This window comes from Biomphalaria glabrata, chromosome 11, assembly GCF_947242115.1.
Source record: "Biomphalaria glabrata chromosome 11, xgBioGlab47.1, whole genome shotgun sequence".
Taxonomy (NCBI): domain Eukaryota; kingdom Metazoa; phylum Mollusca; class Gastropoda; family Planorbidae; genus Biomphalaria; species Biomphalaria glabrata.
Window position 1 is genome coordinate 9,442,183 of NC_074721.1, and position 18,530 is coordinate 9,460,712.

Genomic DNA, 18,530 nt, shown 5'->3' on the forward strand with positions numbered 1-18,530 from the left:
CCCCCCCGCTGGCTGAAGGGAAACCTGATGCCTCTCCAAAACTATCTTCAGAATTATTTTTCTTGTATACAAAATATTAAAAATTTATCTACGAAGCTCTTCTTCCAATTAAGACAGACTAAATGGACTAGCTTTAGTGAACAAGCATTCATTGTGTAAATCTAAATTCCAAAGATATTGTAAATATACGTGTCAAGAAAAACGATCATATATGTCTCTAAGTTTCTTTTCTTTTTCTTTCATTACATTCTTAAATCCCTCTTGCTCCTCACTGCTCCTCCAGACCCCCACTGGCAAAAAGGGGGGGGGGGTGAAAACTAAATTGTATTTTGTTGGGGTGGGGGCCACTGGTAAAAGTTTGAGATCCTTAATCTTGTTTGGAAGTAAGCAGAAGAGTCTCTCTACCAAGATCTGGCTTGAACTATTTTGTATTAGTAACAATTTTTTTAAAAACATTCCTAGGCTGATGTAAACTGGGGGTCCCAGGTTCAAATCCTAGTGAAAATAAGGATTTTTAATTTTGGGATCTTTAGGGCACCTCTGAGTCCAGCCAACTCTATTGGGTACCTGTTGGGGAAAAGTAAAGGTGGTTGGTTGTTGTGCTGGCCACATGACACCCTTGTTAACCGTAGGCCACAGAAACAGATGGCCTTAACATCATCTGCCCTATAGATTGGAAGTCTGAAAAGGGAACTTTACTTTTTTTTTAGTCTAAAATTATTTTTGATTCACAAATCTTTTATCAACAATAAATAGAATGTCATAGATGTACTTATAGCATCTCTGTGTTTGTCCAACTTCAACTGAGCCATTGTTTACTTTATAAGGGTAAGGAGAGTTTAAAAGCAGTTGGTTGTTAGGCTTTTAACAAAAATCTGGTAGTGTATGCTCCCTGGACTTGATTAATTGGCATTCTAACTAGGTGGACAAATTATTTTATTATGTCATTACTCTGCTCTTTCAGATAAAATTAGGCACAGGCAAGAGATAGAGAAAATAAAAGCCAACTCTTCAGCATCTCTTAGATCTATGCAAGAATTCTGTAACAAATTTGACCACTCTGTTGGTGCTACTATGGTAAGTAAATGAATGTGGCACTTATTTCCCAAACACACTTTTATATAAATACCGTGAAGTACATGGTTTTGAAATACACTTCTGGGTAAATTAGTGGAACACCTAATTCCTAGATACATTTCTATGTAAGTAAATATATGAGGTACCTATTTACCAGACACGCAAATGAATGGATTTCCTTATGGCTCTCAATGCACAAGTCTAGTAACTTTGTGACATATTCTCTCCACTGAATTAGTTTAAAAAATTTTAATTTCAAAAACTATTGGTGTCAAATATGGTAGTTCTTTCACTGTGGTACTGTGTTGGTGTTTTGGCCTCTAACTAAATCAAGTATATATCATTGGAAATAACTAGCATACTTTGTACATGTGCTTGTGGCTATGGCAACCTATGCGTAAGAGTCTTTCATGTTTACATAGATCTGAAGTGATAGGTGTTGTATTGTTGTACTACCCTGCAGCCTGTGATGTTACTTATTAAACAGTGTTATCAGCACCAGAGATGACTCTCTTGTTTTGTTAGCCAAGTTTCAATGTTATCTCTTCTCAAATTTGCGTCAAATTTATAAGGACACCACTATCTCTTTGTTGCTAGGAAAAATTTAGGCCAAACTTATTAGTGCTGTCCCTTGAAATCTTTTGTTGATTTATCAAACTTGAAAAGTAGTTCACAGTTAATAAGTCTGCATAGTACTATTGCTAGCTTTAACCCATTGCTTTACTCCCTGTTATTTGATCTTAATTTATCACATAACTCTAAGTAAAAATCAAGCATGTCTTAAGTCACATTTCAACATGAAATAAAATGTGGCTTTAACTCTTTCTCTCCGTCATTATTTTCCACGTTCCAATGGAATTACTCATTTTGCTCATTTGTATTTCACTATCCTGTTTTGATTAAACTTCAATAACTTTTTTGTTTGTTTTGAGAAAATATTATATTTGGTATAGAATTAAAAAGGATTTGCATGCTCTTTTTACACAGCCCAAAGTAATGTTCATAAAACCAAACATTAATTAAATTTATTGGGGTCAAATTGAGGTTGGTACCGTCAATTAGGAGAGAAAGAAGAGTGTTTAAAAGTCCAGTCATCAAATGTGATCTGCTTGCTGTTGCTGCATATTTTTCTGTGCAAGTTTTCTTGGTTTGAGTCATGGACATTTTTAAAACAATTCCTACTTTTAGCTTTCACTTTATGGCTAGAAGGTGTTCAAAAGCTAGATGCGCAAGTGCTCAGTGTGGTGTAAATGCATGTTGAATAAAAAAATTAAAAAGACATGACATAATTTTGTATATATAATAAAGTATTTGTAATTAACATGTATGTTAAGGGTTTGATCCCCTACTGGACTTTTTTTTACTGTTTATTTTTAATGACAAAATATGAATGTGTAGTTTACTATTTTATTTCAACATAAAGTAGAATTGATTTTTTTTTTAAATTTTAGTTATAATGTAATTGTTAATTTTGCCATTACTAATTGTGGCCTGCATTGTTTAGCATAGATTGAAGAAACAAAACACTCGATATGACTCTATTAATGCTGAGACTCTTTGTTCCCAGGTGAGACCAGTCCCCAATGGGGTACAAACACTGACAATAGGGCATAACATGGGCAGTTATCCAGAGGTAAGCTCACTTACAAACAGCCATCATTTAGACATTGATGACTTAGTCATTTTGTTTAGACAATAGTGTCATCACCCCCTGAGTTATCTTTCCAATTTCTTCTTTCAAGAAACATTTTCTTTGCATTGAGTAATAAATATTTCCATTATTGTCATTCCGTAAAATGGCATAAATACTTGACATCATTTGTTAGTCATTTAAATGCCTTTACAATTTGATTTTATACTAGAACATATATGGTTACTTGACAGAAAATGTGGTTGATTCAGCTAAATTCTTTTTTAATTTTGTATTTAATTGTTGTACATGGATTTTAAAACTTTTTTTTTTTAAATTACAATTAAAAGAGACTATTTATAAAATGTTAAAAATGGTAAATTGAAATTAAAAAAATAATCTTCCTCCTACTTTTGTCCCTTTCCCTCTCCCCAATACATGAAGATTATTTTGGAATGTTTATAAACTAGCAACAGTATAATTATCAAAGAATTCATATTAAACCTTTTTTTTTGTTTTGTTTCTAATAGAGTGGCTACATGCAGCCAGGGATGTCTCATGTGAGTTACAGGTCTATGAAAGATGGTACAGAGATTATGGCAGAGACATTAGCAGTAGCAAGTCCACAAGCTAAAACTGAGTCAAAGAAACATCCAAGTTTGCCTAAGGAGGTCAGTCCTATGCATATTATTTCATATTTATGTCATTGCTAGTTAAGAGAGGAATGGAGAAAGATGGTTGACAATCTTGCATAGTGCCCCAACGGTCCAACAGACTAGGCATAGATAAAGGTAGTTACAGCTCTTCTAATGCTGGCGCATTTATGCCTGTGATAAATGTGAAAGAGAATGTTTCTCTTGAAAAGAATTTAGAAGCCATTAGAATAAATACAAGATGAGCCTTATTCATTCTAGGACAAAAGTGTGGCCCACTGTCCAGGCTGAGGCTGATGCCATGGGGGAAGGGGGGAATCTGCAGCGTTACCCAAGCGACTAATGCACTAAATAATGTTTTATTAGTTTTGGTGTTAATCTTTATGAAATTTTCTTAAGCTTTATCTGCAGCGCTACCCAAAAAACTACTCCACTGGATAATTTTGTTTTATTTGTGATGTTAATGTTAATGGAATTATCTGCAGTGCTACCCAAAAAAATAATCCAATGTATAATGTTCTATTACTTTTGGTGTTAATCTTTATAGAATTATCTAAAGCTGTATCTATAGGCCCCATCTTAAGTATATTAAGTTCAAGCCTCTTCATGTTAGAAATGTTTCTAATCCAATTACTACGTAAAGATGTATTGTTGATTTAGGATAAAGCTTCACCAATCTAGTTCTTTTTTATTTGCGATAAGATAATTTTATTGATCAACAAACAAATGGAAATTCAGTTTGACTACAGTAGTCCACCTCAGTATAACTACTAGAACACTAACAATATAGATTCAAATAGGAACAACATTCACTCACACACACACACAACCAGCGCTTTATGAATTAGGCCTCTGTATATTTCATCTCCAAGATGACATTTTCTCATTATTTTATTTTAGAAAATCAATTCTTGAAAGAAATAAAAGAACTGGTTTATGATTTTGGAGAGTCACTGTAGAATAGAAAAATATGTAAACAGTATTTTAAAATTTTAAAAATCCATTTCAAAAGCCTTAGAACAGTGTTTCCCAAATAGTGTTCCGCGAAACACTAGCTGGAATAAGTGTTCCATGAACTAATAACGTGATTAACTAATTGTCCACCATGTGAATTAATTTTTTTTTAAATACACTAAATACTCAGAATTGACAAGTGTTCCGTTAAGAAAAAGTTTGGGAAACACTGCCTTAGAAGACTATCAAAAAAAAAAAAAAAAGCTGTGATGATATTATAAATGTTAAATCTTCAAGTGACTAGTTTTTAATTTCTAATCCCAGGCAGTGAACATGATGATGGAGTGGCTACGTAATCACAAAGACAATCCCTATCCAAATGATGATGAAAAAGCAATGCTCATCAAACAAACTGGACTGTCCATCAACCAGATCAACTACTGGTTCACCAATGCCAGGAGGCGTATTCTCCCCAAGTGGGCGCAGTGCAAGACTTGAGAGAGATTAGTTTCTCCCTAGAACTAGATCTGGCTGTTCAGTCATTTGAACTCAAACGACTTGTTAGGATTTGACTTGTTATAGGATTGTTATCTGTTTTAATACAATGTCACAACTTGTAATGACTTCACAAACATTTGGCTATCATATAGGAAAACATAAGAAATCAAAGTAAATGTTAGAAATTGATTTCTTTCAAGCCTGTTTTAACAGTTAAGCATTTAGCTATTAGATTAAAAGTTTTCTGTTTAAATCATGGTGAGGGATTTGCAGATGCATATTAAAAGTGCATTTGAGCTTATAGCTCAGCACAACTCTGAATTACAAACCATCGGCTGTGGATAGATAAAAGGGACAAGACCTTATGTCTTTGGTCACATTGGCAGGGGAAGAAAGGTAACCTTCCTCCATTAATCCATTGAAGCCAAAACATTTTTTTCGAACAATGTGCCAGTAATTACATAATCAACTGCACTTTAACAATAAATACAAGGAAATGTTATTACCAATTGTTGGTATAAGCAGTTTAAATTTTATTTTATTTTTTGTGGTTTAAAGCAGAAAAACAAACATATTGCCTTGATTAGCAACCTTCATTTCATTTGAAGTGTCAATACAGAGAATGAAAGTCTATGCAATAAATGGCAGGTTCATTTTGTGTCTAGTTTTCAGTGCCTCAATAATAGACAATTGTTGACAGAATAGCCTAACGATTTCTTCATAATAAGTTAACCACCTCATAATAAATGTTTTAAAAAAAAGTTCAATTGTCCATGGTCACTAGAGAAATTAAATTTTAGACACAAACCAGCCATTTTTACTTCTCAATCAAAAAATGTTTTATTTCGGGCCATTGAAATCAACTAAATCAAAATGGATAATGAAATCATATCAATGTAACTGTCTTTTCAAATCCGAATTAAAATTTCATCTTTTATTTAGGAACAAAATGATATTATGTCCATCTGTCTTGTTGTTTTTTTTAACATCTTTAATGAATTTACCTTGAAATAAGAAGCACAAAATATTTTATTTCAGAGCATCTTCTGTATTTTTTTTTTTAAACTTTACAGAACAATAGAATAGTTTTAATGTTTTTAAATGCTAATTTAAAACTAGCAACATATAAAAATTTTTGAACAAAAAAGTTGAAAAAATTTTTAGACCATGATGTGTTTGTTTTTTTTGTGTACATTTTTACATGCATATCTTTAAGTTCATTTTATCACCAGTTTTTTATTCAGTGAGATAGAATATTTATCAGTGCTAGAACTAAGCCCTGTTTGAAAGAATTCGTTTTCTTTATTCTTGGTGAAAATGTGTTCTCAGGCATCAAAAAGCAAAGGCACTTTTAAGTCTCAACTGTATCAATAGAAATCTTCTGATTTGATTGTTTCTATGAAAACCACATGAGGCAAGAAAGAACCTGTGTACAAATCCTATATCTCCCTATGTAGTTAGTTCTTTTCCTAGTATTCAACTGTATCACTTGTAATAGATCTTTTTTAAGTACCTTAATATATATATATATATAAAATATATGTTTTGTCCATATTGACTCCATGATTTAACTAATGTACATAGTGTTATATATATAAATATACATATATAATAACAAAACAAGCAACATGGTATCCCATAATGTTTTTATATGTTCTAGGTTCACAACATAATTGTGTACAGTATATTTATATCTATATAGCTGTATTATGTGCAGAGTCTCTTTTACTTGGTAACAGAGTTGAATGTGTGTTCAAGAATGCAGAGATCATTTCAGTCCCTGAAACTTTGAAGAGTTCCTTGTGTACATACTCTCCCTCCACAGAGGATTAAAAAAAAAAACTTGTGTTCATTGACAAATGCAGTCAAATCAGTTCTAGTTTTGTATGGTGAGAATCTTGAAGTCTAGTAACATAATAGTTTATTTGATCTCATCGATTGATAGTTTTTTTCTTTCTTGCTCAAGGATGAGCGCAGTGTCACTTCCTTTGGACACTAAAGACAGATGCCACTTCATTGTAGCTCCAGAAGTTTCTTTCAGTTTTGATTGTGAACATTTGTGTGAGGACATACAGCCAAGAATCTCTTGTGCTGGCTTGAGCAACAGGGAAATAGTTTTAATAACAAGTATTTGCCCACGTTTGTAAACTTTCATCATTTTAACATTAAATACTTCTATTTTTCTAGAACATAAAACTAGATTTAATTCTATGTATACAAATTACGGTACAGTATTTAAAAAATTTTTTTTTTTTCTAGATTCTATACATTTTGTTTTTCTTGAACTTCAGAGGGAGAGGAAGCTAGATCTATGAGTTTAGATTCTTGGGCTTAAAGCCAAATCTTTTTTTCTATACACTTTCAGTGTCAGCACTACATGGCATGTCCCCAATCATTGTTTCCTGTTGGGGACTGTTGCTGTCTACTTTGTTCCCGCCTCTTCATATCTTGTGTATGTTTGTGTACCAGTGCCATATTTCTGAGAGAAGGAAGCTAATAGCCCAACACCATACAATAATAAATTCTTGGTTTCTCCGTCCTTACTCTCATGTATAGAGTAGTGAAGAAAGCGCCTTATTTCACTTTTTCCCACAATTCATCTTCCATTAAATTTTGTTTCGTTTCTCCTAAGATCATGCCCATTTTTATCTCTCTAAATAATATGTTAAATTAATTTTTTTAAATATTTTTTTTTTTAAATGAATGTCTTTTTTTTGTTTGTTTGTTTTTGTAATTTGAAAAGAATTTGAAATATATATGTACATATACAGCGCTACTTAATGTGGATATAATAATTAATATAATTGTTTCCATTTTTTTTTTGGTATAATGATATAAATGCACTCCATAATTTTTTGGAAGAGTACAAACCACTCTATAATGTTATCATTCTGTACCCAGCAGGTACAGAGCAGTCCATTGAGCTGAGACCTTGTGGTTGTGTCTTGTGTTGTGATGATCACTTACTATGTACTTGTCTAGTGGCCTTAACCTTCACATGTTGTGCTATACACCCATCCACCCCAATATTTTTTTTTTTTCTGTTTGTCTTAGCAAAACTACAAACCAACTCTAGTGCCTTTTTCAAGTGATATCTTATTTCTCTGTTCATGTTAACTAAGTCTACTGTGTGTTTTTGAAGCTTACTGTATGTTTTATAAGCCCTCAAGTGGACTGTGTCTATCAAGTATATTTATATACCGTATATTTATATGTAGGTAGTTAGTGATGTCACTAGGTTGAGCACTTGTGTAAAATACCCTATTGCTTCAGTTCAAACTTAATTTATTATCAAACATAGATCTGAACTTTTGTACATTAAGACCTTTATGTAGTTTTAAAAACTGCCCATTTTTTTGTGTATTAATGGCATCTTCATTTTCAGTCTACTTAACTTGGCATTTTAGTATCAACACTTTTTTACAATCAAACATTTGGATCTATTTCAACTCTTGGAATCTATGTATTTTGTAATTCTAGGTTTATTTGATATGTGTAAATATAAACTTAAAAAAAATGGAGAAAAAAAAAAAGCCAAAATGTAAAGAATCATTTGACATTTTGTGATTCAGAATGTAAATAAAAAAAAATTTGGGGATTTTGACCACTCGCCTTTCTGCATTTTATTTGGAACTCTTGCCCTCCACAATGTTTCACTATTACTGCTTGCTGCAACAGATTTGAAACTGTTCATTTTGATAGAGTTGTTTTTTTTTTTACATTTTTTAAAACTATTTTTGTCCAGAACAAATCGAGTACGTCATTATTTGTGTCCACCATTTGTCTAGAGCAGCTGTGTTAGACAATGTGTGAAGCGTGTGTCACTTTGAGTTCACAAACAAACTATAATACAGTTCATGAATTTGAAAAACTTGCCTACTTGTTGTCTTTATTTTGTCTGTACACTTTTATGTGCCAGTATACACATGGGAAAGGAAATTAAGTTCACTATATGGTTTAAAGCAAAACCAGGGTGAGAACAAAAATCTTGAAGTTTGTTACCAGTTTCAAGATGAATCAGAATACTGTATATTCAAAAGTTCTACAATTCACTTTACTACACTTACTGTCGTGTAACTCTGTCGTAATAAACAATGATTCTAATATTCATTTTAATGCTAGCCTAAAGTACATATTAAGGAGATTCTGTTACACAAGAGCTTATCACTAACTCTTAATTATGATTTCTAGATAAACCTTGTGGCTTACTAAAGTAAAAAAAAAAATTCAGCTTCTTTGTTCAAGTGCTGAAAAATAAAGCCACTTCTTGAATCTTTTTCTTCATTGGCTCAAAATACAGAGAGGGCAAACTGATGAGCAATTGAAATGATATATCTTCTTGTAAGTTAAGTTCCCCTTTCAGATCTTGTTAAGGTCATCTGTTTTTGTGGCCTAAGGTTAATGAGGGTGTCATGTGGCCAGCACAATGACCAACGGCCTTTACTTTTCCCCAACTAATGTCAGGTACCCATTAGAGCTGGGTGGAAATCCTGAAATTAAAAATCCCAGGACCGCTTTACCCTCAGCCACTGTGCCTCCATGTGTTGTTGTACTGCCTGGCATTGTTTTATGCACTCTGGACTGCCATCATGATGGACCCGAGTTTAAACCTTGTCCACTACCATTCCCTGTAAGAGGCTAAGGTTGGAGTGTAGTTATCTTCAGTTCTGAAAGAATGCCATATTTATAGGACAAGAAGAAACAATCAGTTGGCTAATAGATCTAGATTGTGCAAGAATACTTGTGTACTTGTAATTTACCATAAATATATTGAAATATCTACTTTAAATAGTTACTATTAAGACCTTCCGCACAAGCAGAAACCAAAGTAAAATTTCTTTTTTTTTTAAAAAAAAAAGCTTATATCAATTAAGTCATTTTTGGTACAGTCTTTTTTTAATACACATTATTTAACAACTTTTCATATTTATTCAATGACCTAACAAAACATTAATCAATCATAAATTTTAATTTATTAATAAATTAGTAGTAATTAATTAATTTGGTCTTACAGTACCATATCTAGATAGATAGACGGATATAAATGTAGTTATTTCCCTTATATAAGCTTAGTTGTTCTTAGGGTTATATTTTGCTTGTTTCTATTCAACGTAAATACTTTCTAACATCGGCAAACACAAAAGAGTGCACATTGTACTGAACTGAATAGTTTTACATACTATAGCTTCACTATAGCACATGTTATCTCCCCTTTTCAAGACATTATATCAAAAAATGTACCCGGTATTTTACATCCAATGTGATAAGGTGCAGAGAGAGGCTCACGGGAATAAGTCAGTGATAGGGGTATATTAACAAAAGGCTGACATCCAGAAATGGTAATCCAGTTAGTGTTATATTAGTTTTCAGTAAAAGCCAGAGGTACATTAGCCACTCTAGAAACATGATACCGGTAATTTCACCTCAAGAATATTTTGATTTAACAACTTTGATATAAAATGTTAGCAGACGTACTTAAACGAAATGAGCAGGCTTGTTTAGTCAGTATACCGGTACTGCTAAAGTGCTTCAGAAATCTTAGCAGGTAGGGCTTTTTTATGCCATGTCCTCTCAGAAAGACTACATATCTTTTGTTTTGGTTGGTGATTTTATTTCTTTTCCAGTGTGATGTAACTTTACCACTTAAAAAAAAAAAAGTCATTTGTGTTCACAAACTATTGGATATACAGCCAGCGTTAGTATTGAGAATCTCATGTGTGTATTCAGGGTCGGATTTAAGAGAGGGCTGGCGAGACTATGACCCCTAGGGCCTCCACTAAAGAGATACAAATAGGTATATCAGAATTTCCAGGTGTCAGAAAGTTTTACATTTTTTTAACGGACTGTTGTTTTCGTATTTTTACAACAAACATTAAATCTTATGTCGGCTGGCAACACTGTTGTGGTTAAGAAGAATCCGTTTGAAATCATGCTCGCAATTTCTGAATACAGCTCCGCATTTATGGCAGTGCGTCTACCAAAGGCCTTATCCCTCCCCATACTTAAATCCGGCCCTGTGTGTGTATTGTATCACATGTTAAGTTGTATAGCCTGTGTCAATGTTATTGTGGCAAAACTGATACTTCGCCTTCACAACAATAAGCTTCACTTTTAGGGTTTAGTCTCGTCAGCCCAGCCCCACAGTGTTATCACATAACTGACCAAATAAGACAAAAGTACAACTTCCTGTTTATTCTGAAACAATGTCACTTGCTCTATTGCTAAGCTTTGAACAGGATGACAAGTCAATCTCAACAAAAATAAGTCTAAATTATTCAGTGACTTTCTTTGAAGTGTATGTAATTCAATCTGTTCCTTTCAGATTCTACTGTAAATAATTTTTTGTACTGAGTCATCAGCTTTTGGAGAAAATGTGCTATAGTTTGTTTCAAAATTTATATCGACCAATCTTAACAATTTGGACTATTAATAATTATCACTTTTATTTCAGCACCATTTGTGTATATGCAAATTAAATGCAATACTTCAAGTCAGAAATACTACAGACTATCAATTAGTACAGGATAGTTTATTTATGAAAATTCAATACCATCAATGATGCAAGTTGTTGATTTTCATAATTTACATTGTTCACTGTATGCCACGTGACTTAACACAAAGATAAGAATCATCAATCCCCTTAGATTTCACATTTAGTAGAATCTAAATTATTTGAGAAGTATTTTGAGGTCGTAAAAAGGGGGCAAAAGCAATGTTTTGAGTGTTTGTGATGCCTGTATTAAATTAATCTGTTTTCAAGTGATTTTTATTGAATTAGTTCTGATGCGGATTTGAGCTTATGAATTAGCACCAGAGTAGGATTATTGAATATAGTACTAGCCTATTTATTGCTAGCACCGGTATTTTTTCATCAGAAGTCCATACTTACCCACATTGGGGAAAACACAACAGTATTACTCCATCCAAATAATCTAAGTTTGTGTAATCCAAGTTTGTTCAATGAAAATATTAACTCACTTTTTCTAACATTGGGATGTACTTTTCCCAATTGATGTCAGATACCCATTTGAGTTGGATGAACTCCTGCTAAATCACAGAGAAGTGATCCAGAAACCCAATGGTTCAGAAGCCAACCCCCCCCCCCAAAAGATATTTAAAAAAAAAAATCAACTTCAAGGACATCTCAAAATATTTGAAACAAATTTAACAACTATAAAGAGTTACTGGAATTCTTTTCACCTATATATACAGGTACATAAAAAAACAACATGTACTAACTAATAAGAAGACAAAATTATTTCCAAGTTAATGTATATATATATATATATATATGAGTTTATTAACATACAAAGTTAAAGGCACAGTTCAGCCTGTTTATAAACAGCTTTCAAATTGTGATACACATGAAATACTTCAAGAAAATGATGAAATTATAAACCATCAAATACATTTTAATCAATGGCAGAGCATCAGTGGGATGTATAAAACAATGTCCTGAAATGTGAAAACTGTCTAGACTTGCAGCAACAAACTCCTATTATAAAGTTAGGACAACTTACAAGTGTTCTTAGGAGAACAAATATATCTAGGTTCAGAAAGATCTATGACCTAGGCTATACAAATCTTGACTTTGCAAAAGATAGAAAACATTTTATTGATACATTCATGAATTGAAAAAAAAAAACAACTGGTTTATGTCAAAAACTAAGAAAAGTAATGTCAAAGATAATCCTCAAAATGAATTATAAAAAAACATATAAAAAATATTTATTTCTCAATAATAATACAGAACTTTCTTTTTCATCTGTATTGGTACTAATATCTATTAAATTAATTAAAAATCAAATGTTATTAATTTTTATAAACATTTTTTTAGTAAAATTCTTTGACTTTATGCTTCTTAGTTGAAAAAACAAACAAACAAGATTTTTGCTAATGTAACATGGAATTAGAGAATGATTAAACATTTTTACCCAAGTAAATTATACAGTTCATATATATATATATATATATTTACACTTTATGCTGGTCTTAAATCTCTATAATTGTTATGTTTGTTAGAATTAACAGTTGTCTTTGACTTAAAAAAAAAAAAAAAGTACCATATTTTTAATTTCTATTATCATACCAGAGTACACCATTTAAAAAAGACTTTAAAACCAGCAAATCATAATATTAATAAAAAGAAAATGAAAGGAATTTCCAACAGAATTCCTTAACACCCTAAACAACCAGTGTGGAGATATTGCCAGAACATTTAAGATACTGGTCATTGCCAAGCTGATTAACCCATTCACTCCTATTCAGATAAAATGTTTTTTTAACAGCTACTTCCAAAAGTGATACTATGTGACACACCAAGAGCTTTGTTTTTTACTTGTTTTAAGAAGAGCTTTTTCAGTAACTATACACTTTCTTGTCTCTTTTCAACACATGTTGAAAAAACATTTTTGGAAACAACTTTTTATTCTCTTATTATTAGACATATATCATACTAAGATTTTTTTTTTAGGTATCTATTAATATTTAGGAATTCAACTTCTTAATTTTAAATACAGTACAGAAATGGAGTGAATGGATTAAACACAACACAGTTGACCACCAACACAAAAAGTAAACTATACAGAACAAGCTTGGGGAAAGTGAAGCCATATCCAGACCTTGTCAACTAAGCAAATTTTTTTTTTTTTTTTTTTTTTTGCTAAATTACTTAGTACCGGTATTTTTTAAAAAAAGGTTAAATTATGCACATTTTCTAAAAAGTTGTTTCATTATTAATTTCAAGATGTGTAGCTTTACATCATGACAAGCAAACACATTTATTTAAGACTAAAAAAACAAAACCCTTATGCTAAACACAGACCTGCCTACCAAAAAAAATCCAAATGCGTAACGCTGATGGTCAAAATGCGTATTTTGGAACCAGAATGTGTAACACTTACGAGATCCACTTTGTCATTAATGTCATATATATATATATATAATAGATCTAGATGTCATGTTTAAATCTACAATCTAAATCTAGATCAATACGACAATAGAGATGATATCTAGACTAGATCTATGTCTATATAATGAATATAATCTACTCTAGATCTGGGCTCGAGAGTGTTACCGATGCCGTGGATCCGCTACAAACGTAGGTCTACTCCAAACTTTCGTATGCCTACCTTCATCCTTGATCTATTCTATACTAAGACTAAGAATCTAGTCTAGATCTAGACTAGATGGTAGTAGATGTTATCGATCTAGATCTAATCAATCTAAACCATACTACAACTAAATTGGATCTAGATTGTTGAGTAATGTAGAGAATCATGACTAACATAATGAGTACTAATGACTAGCTAGATCTATTCCTGTATAACAATGATAAGTTTTCTAGATCTAGAATCCAGATCTAGACTAGATATCTACAATGTCACTCAATGTGTTTTGAATCGATAGCACTTCGATATTTTTTAATATACAAATGAATTCGGGAATCAGGGATTCAACATAATTAATTTCTACTAATGAACTTACAAAAAAAAGTCACGTTGGTGTATCAGCTAACTGACGGTACCAACCCGCCACTCCCTCACTCTCGCGTTCTTCATTTCTAGACTAAATCTAATTGCTTTTAAGAACCAATCAACGTATAGATCTGGACACAATGTGTTCCCCCACCTTTTCTGCCCCCCCCCCACCCCCGGCCAACAAAACGGCTTAGCGTGACCTCCGTGACCGCTCGTAAGCTAGTCAAGAGAGGGGGGAAAAAAGGATACGAAAAGCGTAACGCGACGGGTTCAATGCGTATTTGCGTACTGACTGTCATTTTTGGGAGATTTTGCGTAACGGTAGAAAGGTCTGTAAACATCTTTAATGAAGAAAACAAAAGGACACTGATTCTGTATAGTTTACCATTTATAACAATGTTTATACTTAAATGTGTCAGATAATGGTAACTGCATTGTGTTGAGCAGCTTGACTCACTGTACCTACCCTTCTCCACATTTCCTTGACATTCCCTTGACATTCCCTACAGGCCTGACTGTACACAGGCTCACTCAGTGTCAAGACTCAGCCTACCCTCCTCCACCTCTTTGCCAACAGAGCTGCATGACAAAATAACATCTCATTATAAACAAACAGTACAAATTTAAAAGGATAAATGTGTTCTTAGTTATTAAGAACCTACCAATTGTTAAATCTGAATTCACTCACAAATTATACCTAAAAGCTGTCATGAATCTCAATAGAACAAAGTTTGTCATCATTTAATAATGTAATAAGCAATTAATGGAAGAAATTAGGATGTTATGTAAGTGATGGAGTGGTTTGCTAGATAATTACAACATTAAACATTATTTACATATTTACAAATTAAGTTAATGTTTTGTGAATTAAACTTAATTACTGGCATAATCTATGACTCTTTCCTTACCAAATAAAATAAAGATGAGATTGTGGGGGTACAACTTTTATCTGAGGGAAACATTTTGTCAACCTGCATGTGAACTGCAACAATAAAACAAGATCAAGTATTTTGAACCTAGAGAGTAAAGTCAAGGTTATTTAAAAAAAAAAATTGTAACATTTGATATATTATAGTACATTTTGACATTAAGAAATATACAAGAAAACCATTTAACTTCTCTTGAAACCACTCTTGTCCTCAAATGCCAAGTGAGAAGTCTTCGTTTTTTTTCTAAACCTCACCAATATGACATTTTAGCTACACTTCTGAGTTGTCAAATGTATTCTGCGCCATGGCAGCACAATGTGCACACAGTTCTAAACTTGCCTGCGAATCACTCACATGAAGACATATGCCTGCGCTCATTCTTTTATTTGACAGCCCGGATCCACTTGGTGTGGTCTCACAGGCTGTGTGTTCTAATTTGCGCTTTCTATTCATAATGGAAGAGGAAAGATTCACAGCACATGTGTTACCGATGTTTTTCAAAATAGAAGATAGCGCACTTGAATTAACAAGTACAGATTTGAGATATTCAACTTCTTTCTCAAGTTCTTCATTTGCAAGTTTATAATGACTATTTTCACTATTGAGCTCTGCATTGTCTTTTTTCAGAGCTTCAACTTCCAGCTCTAATCCTTTTACATAGGCTTTTTTCTTTTCACGGTTGAGTTTAGCTTGAATAGCATTTTTATTTCTAGATCTGTCACAATCAACTTCATTAGAAGATAAATTATACTCTTTATTTTTGTAAGACAAATTGAGTGATTTATTTTCTTTCTCTAGAGATTTTTTAAACTCTGTGTCTGTTCTTTCTGATTCCAAGTCAGAGGCACTACTAGCACCTGATGAGATAGAAGTAAATCTAGATTTACAATTTGAAGTTGAATTTGTTGATCTGATTGTATCGACTGAGTTTGCAAGCTTCGAATGGTCATTTTGGCTTAAAGTGAGTACAGTCACAGCAGCCTGAGGTGATTTGTTCATGTCTGTATTGACCAATTCAAAATGATTAGATCTCGATATTTCTTGCTGTTTGGCAAGATAATTGTTTTCATTGAAACTATTTTGACAATTATTTGGCTCATTAGCAGTATCAAATTCAATATTCCAACATGGCTTTTCATTTTCAAAACCAAACAAGTTTATTTCAGATTTAGATCTAATTATGAATCTATTAGATCTAGTATTAATATTATGGTCACTGAAAGTTTCTAGATCTAAATTGTTTTCTGGACTTGCAATAGTAATCTCCCTTACATTTTCTGAGACTCCACTGTCTGAATCATTCCAAGGCGATTTCAAGGTCATCCTTGTGTCAAGTGGTGGTGATGTTTCTTCATCATGTGTTAAGCAGCTGAATGATGTTACTGATAAGTCAACATCACTATACAATACATCATTTAAATTTAAAAAGATATCATTAGCATCCCCATTCCTTCCTAGAGTGAAATCACTAGAAAATAGATCCATGATATGGTTTTGCATGTTTTTTTTTCCGAGTCTACCAAGGCCAGCAATGTCACAGTGGAAGTTACTGGAAGACGAAGTCAAAAAGTTTTTGTTTTTTTCCAATGTAATAGTAATACCCTAGATCTTTACTAGATCTAGATTCTAGAATAACAAATCTAGAGTAGTAGAGTCTAGACCCTGTAGATCTATAAAATCTAGACTATTCTAGACTCTAGTCAGTGACTAGATCTAGTCTCACTCTAGCTACTCTACTTAGTCACTTACGACTTAGACTCTAGGAGTCTAGCTCTACCAGGCTCACAACTAGTGAACTACCGGTATCAAAATTATAGTGTTATTATAGTATAGTCATAGTCTAGAACTCTAGATTGACTAGAAATATTGAAGTTATTCGATAAAAGTAAATTCGGCTTATTAACTTCAAGATATATACTACTAGATCTATGTGACCATGTAGACCTAATACAGATCTAGATTAGATCTAACTTACTATGCTTTCTCGCAAGAAAAGTAGAAGTCTTCACAAACAACAACACATCATGGATTCCCAAGCACAAATGAAAGATATTGCACATTCGACTAAAACTAAGGCTAAGGAGAATGTGTTCATCCGCCGAACGTTTTGGCAACGTTTTTGGGATCTAGAGTTTTCATTGGTGGCAAAAATAGCGCTGACTATCCTGTTGATAGTCTCTATTTATAGAAAATGACGTATTTTATACGTCTGTTAAACGTTTTAGATATGAAGTAAATAGTCTAGGCTTCCGAGATATTATGTAGATCTAGACTGTAAATCAAGTCTGACTCTCGAGTTCTTTTCTTTTTTTGACATAACTTTAAAAACAACAACAACATTTTATAATATTTAACTTGTAGATGTAGATCTACTAATAAATAAGATATATACAGAATAGCATTGCTTAGGAGATAAGACATAGGAAAACTGTCACAAGTGACCTTGATCTACATTTTAGAAATATATGAATGCTGGAGTGGTTGGTTAGCTCGTAAAGGAAAATCCATCTATGACCTATGACATCCTCTCAAACTGAATTTGTATACCCCCCCCCCCCCCCCCGGAGGATGCCAAAAGCACGCACACGCAAGAAACGCTTAAACTTTATTATTTGGTAATTAAATAAAATTAATATACCATCATTGGGTAATTAGATCTAAATAATATTATTAATATTGACATAGATCTAATGATTGCAAAAATATGATTGCAAAAATATGATTGCAAAAATATCATAGTTGCAGCCAAGGGGTCATAATCATACAGGCCTATATATAAAGTAAAAAGGCTTAAGATTTAAACCAACCATAGACACACTAATATAACCAGATAAGAATTGCAACTTTATCATAACCAGATAAGAATTGCAACTTTATCAAACAAAAATATTCACACTAAAGTTATTAGACTACATAGATCTAGCAAAATCAAGAGCTTATCAATAATTTATTTGTTTCAGTATTTATAAAATTTTAGTTAACTCAACCTAAGCTTAAATTCCGATCATTTTCTTTTTATCTGGTTCTCTTCTCATGAAGCTGTTATGTGAACATTGCAAAGTAGGCCCTATACTACCTACCAATACATTTCATGGACATCTGTAAACATAATAAAGAGTAAGGTCCATCTTTTGCTTCGTAAATTCTTTTATGCTTTTGTTTTATTTCATCTGTTAATCTATTTCAAACATAAACTAGCAAAATATAGGCTAAATCCTTTTCTTTAAAAACAAAGCTTATCTAAAGGGAAAGAGCTCCGCCCTTAAAACTATATATTATATATGTATCAATAATGTACAAGTAACTTCCC

The 18,530-nt window shown here is 32.5% G+C and overlaps 2 protein-coding genes across 2 annotated transcripts in view; one reads left to right on the plus strand and one right to left on the minus strand.

The window, feature by feature from the left end:
- The window catches only part of LOC106054769 (uncharacterized), a 61,895-nt gene extending 53,208 nt beyond the window's left edge, over positions 1–8,687 (plus strand). The window contains exons 7-10 of the mRNA XM_013210781.2: positions 965–1,077; positions 2,645–2,710; positions 3,238–3,378; positions 4,639–8,687. Coding sequence (XP_013066235.2) covers positions 965–1,077; positions 2,645–2,710; positions 3,238–3,378; positions 4,639–4,812 — 494 coding nt within the window. The 3' untranslated portion in view covers positions 4,813–8,687. The remainder of the gene's footprint in view (positions 1–964; positions 1,078–2,644; positions 2,711–3,237; positions 3,379–4,638) is intronic.
- Positions 8,688–15,313: 6,626 nt separating this feature from the next.
- Positions 15,314–16,705, minus strand: LOC106054771 (uncharacterized). Its single transcript, XM_056004306.1, has one exon. It carries the CDS (start codon positions 16,703–16,705, stop codon positions 15,491–15,493), a length of 1,215 nt encoding a protein of 404 aa, XP_055860281.1. The 3' UTR covers positions 15,314–15,490.
- Positions 16,706–18,530: the final 1,825 nt, after the last annotated feature.